At 35.3% G+C, this 9,361-nt stretch overlaps 1 protein-coding gene across 1 annotated transcript in view; it reads left to right on the top strand.

Moving 5' to 3' along the window:
* Nucleotides 1-8,943, top strand: part of LOC110452647 (A disintegrin and metalloproteinase with thrombospondin motifs 9-like) — a 177,184-nt gene extending 168,241 nt beyond the window's left edge. The window contains exons 31-40 of the mRNA XM_021501288.1: nucleotides 415-585; nucleotides 799-990; nucleotides 1,156-1,291; nucleotides 1,579-1,670; nucleotides 2,507-2,601; nucleotides 2,820-2,959; nucleotides 3,366-3,460; nucleotides 5,464-5,568; nucleotides 7,281-7,387; nucleotides 7,719-8,943. Of these exons, the coding sequence (XP_021356963.1) occupies nucleotides 415-585; nucleotides 799-990; nucleotides 1,156-1,291; nucleotides 1,579-1,670; nucleotides 2,507-2,601; nucleotides 2,820-2,959; nucleotides 3,366-3,460; nucleotides 5,464-5,568; nucleotides 7,281-7,373 (1,119 nt within the window). The 3' untranslated portion in view covers nucleotides 7,374-7,387; nucleotides 7,719-8,943. The remainder of the gene's footprint in view (nucleotides 1-414; nucleotides 586-798; nucleotides 991-1,155; nucleotides 1,292-1,578; nucleotides 1,671-2,506; nucleotides 2,602-2,819; nucleotides 2,960-3,365; nucleotides 3,461-5,463; nucleotides 5,569-7,280; nucleotides 7,388-7,718) is intronic.
* Nucleotides 8,944-9,361: the final 418 nt, after the last annotated feature.

Below are 9,361 nucleotides of genomic sequence, written 5' to 3'. Positions count from 1 at the left end.
TGGGGGGTAGGGGGTGGGGGCATTGTCAGATTTATTATTAATCAGCGAGGCGAGAAGGGCATGGTCAGATTTATTCATCAGTGGGGTGAGAGGGGCATGGTCAGATTTATTTATCAGCGGGGTGAGAGGGGCATGGTCAGATTTATTCATCAGTGGGGTGAGAAGGGCATGATCAGATTTATTTATCAGTGGGGTGAGAAGGGCATGATCAGATTTATTCATCAGCGGGGTGAGAAGGGCATGGCCAGATTTATTCATCAGCGGGGTGAGAAGGGCATGATCAGATTTATTCATCAGCGGGGTGAGGGGCAAGTAGTCATTGCTATTAAAAATATAGGGGGGATAACTTTATCAAAGGTAACAGGTGTTATATTTTATGTAGTGTAAAACTTTGAAATATGTTGTTACCTACAGTGTTCTAAGAAGTGTGGATTTGGTAGTAAGACTCGAACCGTGAGCTGTGTTAATTTGGATAGTGAGGAGGTAGAAGACTGGAACTGTGGAGGAGAGAAACGACCCAAACCCAAACGTAGATGTAACGAGTTCCCCTGTCCCTTTATCTGGAATACCTCGCCATGGACTGAGGTAATCAATACAAATAACAAATCTAATAAATCAGGCAGGAAATGGTTTTTTTTTTTGTAAATGTCACCAAATTTGTAAATTTTTAACGTTTGTGAGATGATCTTACCATTTGTTATATATTACATTTGCCGTTATATGGTCAGTAAAGTTGTTATATTGACCCCTATGATGTAGATTGAGCTGAAAAGCTAACAAATACCTTGTGTGTTACAGTGTAACAGTACGTGTGGTGAGGGTCTACAGGAGAGAAAGGTGGTATGTCAGGCCGTAACTAAGGAGGGCTGGATACTCCCAGGAGAAGTGCCATTTACCTGTCAGTCCACAGAAAAACCTCCAGCCCAAAGGTCCTGTAACATGGGCGAGTGTGGGGCGCGTAACCACTGGGTAGTCGGGCCCTGGGGCAAGGTAGGCATTCTCCAAATACCGCACGAATCTATATAATCAAGTTCATCCCAAAATATTTTATGGTTCTTAATTTATATTACAAGTCAAGAATATATGATTTTGATTGGAGGTGATAGTTGCACTATTATACCTTTGTAAATGAAGAGACGATACTTTTGTTGACAGTGTTCGTCACGCTGTGGATGGGGATTAATACGCAGGCAGGTGATTTGTGTGGATGTCCTTGGGAGGAGGCGGTCCAAGAAACGCTGTCCCAGCACCCTGAAGCCAGACAACAAGGAGGAATGCTACTCCGGACCATGTAAGTCTGCCACATTTATAAAGGTATTCGGTAACAGGTACAACTGATACATGCTGGTACACTATCTGAAGATTGACATCATAATTAAAAATTAATTATATGGTTAAAGATATCTTCATTAACGTTATTATGGTTTTTACATATATGAATGAGGGTTCTGTACGGATCATTTCCACTTTTCCTGTTGTATTATTTTTTTACATCAATTTTATAATATATGTAGTAAGAGTTAGCTCCCTTCGTCTATGACTTGTTGATATTATATGTATATGTCTGTGTCCTTGTAGGTTATGCTAAGTCCTGTCAGCAGTTGAGAGAGAAAACGTCAATACGACATGATGACACATACAGCTTACTTCTTAAAAATAGGCTCATACAGGTAAATACATTTTATTTCTCAAAAATAGTCTCATGCAGGTAAATACAGTTTACTTCTCAAAAATAGGCTCACGGCATACAGGTAAATACAGTTTACTTCTCAAAAATAGGCTCATACAGGTAAATACAGTTTACTTTTAAAAAATAGGCTCATACAGGTAAATACATTTTATTTCTCAAAAATAGGCTCATACAGGTTAACATGTCTTTGTTATCACCTTTAGTATTCAATCTTCATACAGGTAAATACAGTTTACTTCTCAAAAATAGGCTCATACAGGTAAATACAGTTTACTTTTAAAAAATAGGCTCATACAGGTTAATACATTTTATTTCTCAAAAATAGGCTCATACAGGAAAACATGTATTTGTTATCACCTTTAGTATTCAATCTTCATACAGGTATAGAGGTATATACTGTTGCTAGTTCTTTATGTTTAATGCCACCATTCAGTTATGAAATAGTACTTCACTTTTACAGGTAAAAATCTTTGATAAAAACAAGTACTCAATTTTATTTGATTAAAGACTTTATTTACAAGTGTACTTGACCTATATTTGGTAAATAGTTTTATTAAAGAATGATGCTGGTTTTGTTGTAGGTAAATAGAGTAGTTATAAACTGAGTATGACTTGCAGAAATAAATATTGTTAACTGATGTTGGCTTATTCCGTCTTTTCGTATTGCAGAGTTATCTTCTCTTGTGAACAGGTATTGATTGTTACGTCATTGGTTTGTGAGAGTAACGTCATCAATTTTTGAGAAAACAACGTAATTTTTTCACAAAAACAGAAATACGATATAAGGATGTCGTTGATTAGTAAGCTTTGTTACAGGTGTACTGTCGGGATATGAGGCAGAAAGAGCCTGCAGAGTATCTCAGCCTGCCGGTTGGGGAGGGGGAAAATTACTCTGAGGTCTACGACAAACGGTAAGCCTATAACTACAACACCTATTACGTTAACAAATTTATATATATAATTTTTTTTTATCAATTACTCTGCTACACACCTCAAAGATATTACCTGCTACTGTCAAAACTACATACCTCATAGATACTGTACCAAGAACTTTTGGAATTACACACTTCAAAGTCCCTCTCAATGACTGTCGGAGCATTTTAACCATTTTGTTTGTGTTTGTATACAGATTGCGTCGTTCTGGCCACTGTCCATACAATGGAACACGAACGGATACCTGCACCAAGTGTCGTCGGACTCCATACAGAGAGGCAGGGAACACATCCTTCTCCAAGGTCCGGATCGACCTCACAAACCTTCGCATTATGAGTAAGCAAAGCCAATCAAAAGCATTCTCATATTTTACCCTCTGTTTCTCACTTTCATATGTGTATACAATTTTCATATTTTATTTGGGTCAATTAAGGCAACATTTCAAAACGAAGTTTCGAGGGAACAAATATATTGGTTTGTTAATAAATAGAGCTACAACTCTTTCTTGTCCTATCAGAGACAACAAACAGGTATTTTGACTTGATATATGATAATGATTAGTAACCAAAGCTTGTGATACCATTATCAGTCAATGCATTTTGTAAACAGCATTGACCCATATTTGGTTTAAAATAAAATCAGTAAATAGGAAATACATGTTACAAGTATCAACAGAAACAGGAAGAAAATTGATGAGTGTTTATGATCGAGGTTGCTGATTTGATTTTTTTTCGGTTGACAGCTACAGACACAACATTCGCCACTTCTGTTAGTGGTAAAATCATTCCATATGGCACTGCTGGTGACTGTTACAGTTCACAGACACAATGTCCTCAGGTACGTCTCCTGTATACTACAATGTCCTCAGGTATGTCTCCTGTATACTACAATGTCCTTAGGTACATCTCCTGTATACTACAATGTCCTCAGGTACGTCTCCTGTATACTACAATGTCCTCAGGTATGTCTCCTGTATACTATACAATGTCCTCAGGTATGTCTCCTGTATACCTACAATGTCCTCAGGTATGTCTCCTGTATACTCCAATGTCCTCAGGTACGTCTCCTGTATACTACAATATCCGCAGGTACGTCTCCTGTATACTACAATGTCCTCAAATACGTCACCTGTATACTACAATGTCCTCAGATATGTCTCCTGTATACTACAATGTCCCCAGGTACTTCTCCTGTATACTACAATGTCCTCAAATACGTCTCCTGTATACTACAATGTCCTCAGATATGTCTCCTGTATACTACAATGTCCTCATGTATGTCTTCTGTATACTACAATGTCCTCAGGTACGTCTCCTGTATACTACAATGACCTCAGGTACGTCTCCTGTATACTACAATGTCCTCTGGTATGTCTCCTGTATACTACAATGTCCTCAGATATGTCTCCTGTATCACACAATGTCCTCAGGTACGTCTCCTGTATACTACAATGTCCCCAGGTACGTCTCCTGTATACTACAATGTCCTCAGGTATGTCTCCTGTATACTACAATGTCCTCAGGTATGTCTCCTGTATACTACAATGTCCTCAGGTATGTCTCCTGTATACTACAATGTCCTCAGGTACGTCTCCTGTATACTAAAATGTCCACAGGTACGTCTCCTGTATACTTCAATGTCCTCAGGTATGTCTCCTGTATACTACAATGTCCTCAGGTACGTCTCCTATCATACAATATCCCCAGGTACGTCTCCTGTATACTAAAATGTCCTCAGGTACGTCTCCTGTATACTAAAATGTCCCCAGGTACGTCTCCTGTACACTACAATGTCCCCAGGTACTTCTCCTGTATCACACAATGTCCTCAGGTACGTCTCCTGTATGCTAAAATGTCCACAGGTACGTCTCCTTTATACTTCAATGTCCTCAGGTATGTCCCCTGTATACTACAATGTCCTCAGATATGTCTCCTGTATACTACAATGTCCCCAGGAACATCTCCTGTATACTACAATGTCCCCAGGTACATCTCCTGTATACTACAATGTCCCCCGGTACGTATCCTGTATACTACAATGTCCTCATGTATGTCTTCTGTATACTACAATGTCCTCAGGACCGTCTCCTGTATACTAAAATGTCCTCAGGTACGTCTCCTGTATACCTCCTGTATACTACAATGTCCCCAGGGACGTCTCCTGTATACTACAATGTCCTCAGGTATGTCTCCTGTATAATGCAATGTCCTCAGGTATGTCTCCTGTATCATACAATGTCCTCAGGTATGTCTCCTGTATACTACAATGTCCCCAGGTACTTCTCCTGTATGCTACAATGTCCCCAGGTATGTCTCCTGTATACTACAATGTCCCCAGGTATGTCACCTGTATCATACAATGTCCCCAGGTATGTCTCCTGTATACTACAATGTCCTCAGGTATGTCTCCTGTATACTACAATGTCCTCAGTAAAATTATGGATAAACTTTTCTTTTTTTTTTTAAATAGAACAAAAAATACATGTATTTGGGAAAAGGACTACCTAAATATAGTGTTAGTAGTCCCATTATTATATACAAGTTACGATATATTATACATATACAAAAATGTATAATAAATATCTTAACTGTTAAAAATGAAAACATTTTATTGCTGTTAATTGTTGTATTCCATCAAAAAGATTTTTTTTTCAATTTTAGGAAAAAATGCAACTGTTATTAACCAATCAAAATGATAACAATCTGAAAAAAAGGTAGAAAAATAGCTCTGTCAGTGACAATGTAATCTGATTATCTGTTTTGGTCAGTTAAGTTATACTTACCTTTTCATTAAACATATACTTGAGAAACCTTCAACTTAGTCATGACTTGTCATTACAGGGAAGGTTCAGCATCAACTTGACGGGGACAGGATTTGCCGTCTCCAGAAACACAACCTGGATACTGCATGGCCGTCATTCCTCAAAAAAGATTCAAATCATGCAGGCAAGTTACCTATTCCAGATATTTATTTAGAGAAGTATAGTTTTACAAAGTTGTTTATTTCGGTCTTTATTTTGTAAAATGAAATATTTGTAGTGATTTGGATATGAAACATGAAATAATTTGTGATTATACACTTCAAATAATAATATCAAGCATTTGCTCATTTAATTGTGGCAACTGTCGAAAACTTCTTCATTTTGTGGTCAGAGAGCATCCTATCTTTCCTCATTCCTTACAACCTATTTGTGACACATGTTTAGTATCCATTACCCACACCAGTTTGATTTTGAACCAAATTTTAAAATCAGCATAGCTAATAGCAGCCCCATCTTGGATATTCTTGAAAGTCATACAGTTTCCTGGCAATTACCCATGAAGGAATACTTTGATTTCTATAAATCTTTCTACACATTTCTTATATACATATTATATACATTATAAATCTTTCTACACACTTCTTATATGCATGTTATATAAAATATAAATCTTTTTTTCACATTTCTTATATACATGTTAAATATATCATAAATCTTTCTACACATTTCTTATATGCATTTTATATCAATTAAATATCTTTCTACACATTTCTTATATACATGTTATATAAATTATAAATCTTTCTACACACTTCTTATATACATGATATACAAATTATTAATCTTTCTACACATTTCTTAAATACATGTTATATAAATCATAAATCCCTCTACACATTTCTTATATGCATGTTATATACATTATAAATCTTTCTACTCGTTTCTTATATACATGTTATATAAATTATAAATCTTTCTACACATTTCTTGTATACATGTTATATACATTATAAATCTTTCTACTCATTTCTTATATACATGTTATATACATTATTAATCTTTCTACACATTTCTTATATACATGTTATATAAATCATAAATCTTTCTACACATTTCTTATATGCATGTTATATAAATTATAAATCTTTCTACACATTTCTTATATACATGTTATATAAATTATAAATCTTTCTACACATTTCTTATATACATGTTATATAAATTATAAATCTTTCTACACATTTCTTATATGCATGTTATATACATTATTAATGTTTCTACACATTTCTTATATACATGTTATATAAATTATAAATCTTTCAACACATTTCTGATATACATGTTATATAAATTATAAATCTTGCTACACATTTCGTATATACATGTTATATACATTATAAATCTTTCTACACATTTCTTATATGCATGTTATATACATTATAAATCTTTCTACACATTTCTTATATACATGTTATATAAATTATTAATCTTTTTACTCATTTCTTATATACATGATATACAAATTATTAATCTTTCTATACATTTCTTATATACATGTTATATAAATTATTAATCTTTCTACACATTTCTTATATCTTTCTACACATTTCTTATATACATGTTATATAAATTATAAATCTTTCTACGCATTTCTTATATACATGTTATATAAATTACCTGTTTACTTCTGTGTTTATTTTGTTTTTTGTTTTTGTTTGTTGTCTGCCTGAAGGCCTACATGTATGTCAGGTTGTTTCATATTAAGGTTACTTGCCATAATTTATTTGCACACTGCATGAAAAGCTCTCATCACTTTTGAAAACAATCATTAAGTGGATTTTGTTGATGTTAATTTCATATTTGTTATAACACCAGCAATGATGCGTTTTGTTGTAGAACGGAGAGGTGGTTCGCGGTCTGTGTGGAGGCTACTGTGCCGTCTGCTCTCCAGACCTGTTCACCGGTTTACAGCTAGAGGTTCTCCACTGACACCTGTGATAATGGTACGTCACACTTACATTGTGTACAACTAACAAGCGTTATTTCACAGCCTCACATGCTTACTATATTGAATAGGGAATCGTATTGAATGTAACTCAGATTGTAGTTTTCAGACAAATGACCAAGCTGTCTTTTAAATTCATGTATGGAATATAGGATACTGAAACCTGTTTAATATTTTATTCGTTAATTTCAGCAATTTAAAGTGAACATGTCAATCATTCATTACTTACCTGGTAACTGTATTTATTGTCCAACTTTTTGCAAATTCATTTGTGTTTTCTCCATTGAGAATATGAGTCACGTTTTAAAACATTATTTTGTTCTTTTTAGATTGCCATGGACAACATTTATGGTGATCACTGCCTCCTGATCAAACTTCAAATCATCCCATAATTTCATTTTACAAAGTTTCATATTCATCATCGTTTACTTTATAATTTGTGTGTGTGTTGTATGTATATATGTGGACCATGTGTATTTATTTGCGATATATTGAACGTTTCCGTCCGTGTACATAGGAGATGTAATTGTGCAATAACGGGTGTAAATCTGATGGTGAGAGCGAGGTCAAAGTACTGAGTGCTGTAAGTTTTGTTCATTTCATTATAAATAATTTGCATTTCTATTTTATGCCTATTGATATTATTTTTATTATGTATTGTTGAATTATCTCAATTTTTACTTATATGTCCAGGTTACAACCTACAATATATACTTATCCAGTCTGGTATAAAGACTGTCGACAAAGTCAAGATTGTGCGAAAAAATCCTCAACAAAATTTATATAAAGTCTTGTTTATCAGTAGATACATGTACACATTGTATATGCACAGAATGCATATTCTTGAAACCATCTTTATATATACCAATCAAAGGCAGTACTCTACAGTGTCAGCTACTGCAGTAATACTGTTGCAGGCTTAATCCAATGGATCTCTACCCAAAGTTAAATACATTTTTCAAATTTGGGCTTTTAGCATTTCTAATGCAAATAACTGATGTAAAAATATTTGTAGATAAAGAATTCAAACAATTGATATCACCAATAAAAGTGATATGTTTATCCAAGGAAATGATACCTTTTTCATATCATGAGTCTAATATAGAAAACTTAGATATAAATCGACTAATTTAAACTACAATGGGACAGCATTGTCTATGTTATATCGGTGTAGACAGAGCACCTGTAGGTACCAGCATTGTCTATGTTATCTAGGTGTAGAAGGAGCACCTGTAGGTACCAACATTGTCTATGTTATATTGGTGTAGACAGAGCACCTGTAGGTACCAGCATTGTCTATGTTGTCTATGTGTAGAAAGAGCACCTGTAGGTTCCAGCATTGTCTATGTTATATTGGTGTAGACAGAGCACCTGTAGGTACCAGCATTGTCTATGTTGTCTAGGTGTATAAGGAGCACCTGTAGGTACCAGCATTGTCTACGTTATATCGGTGTAGACAGAGCACCTGTAGGTTCCAGCATTGTCTATGTTATATCGGTGTAGACAGAGAACCTGTAAGTTCCAGCATTGTCTATGTTATCTAGGTGTAGAAGGAGCACCTGTAGGTACCAAAATTGTCTATGTTATATTGGTGTAGACAGAGCCCCTGTAGGTACCAGCATTGTCTATGTTGTCTAGGTGTAGAAGGAGCACCTGTAGGTACCTGCATTGTCTATGTTGTCTAGGTGTAGAAGGACCACCTGTAGGTACCAGCATTGTCTATGTTATATCCGTGTAGACAGAGCACCTGTAGGTACCTGCATTTTCTTCGTTGTCTAGGTGTAGACAGAGCACCTGTAGGTACCTGCATTGGCTTTGTTGTCTAGGTGTAGAAGGAGCACCTGAAGGTACCAGCATTGTCTATGTTATATCGGTGTATACAGAGCAACTGTAGGTACCAGAATTGTCTATGTTGTCTATGTGTAGAAAGAGCCCCTGTAGGTTCCAGCATTGTCTATGTTATATCGGTGTA

Source organism: Mizuhopecten yessoensis, unplaced genomic scaffold, assembly GCF_002113885.1.
Source record: "Mizuhopecten yessoensis strain PY_sf001 unplaced genomic scaffold, ASM211388v2 scaffold6779, whole genome shotgun sequence".
Taxonomy (NCBI): Eukaryota; Metazoa; Mollusca; class Bivalvia; order Pectinida; family Pectinidae; genus Mizuhopecten; species Mizuhopecten yessoensis.
This window is presented reverse-complemented; position numbering and strand designations above follow the sequence as displayed.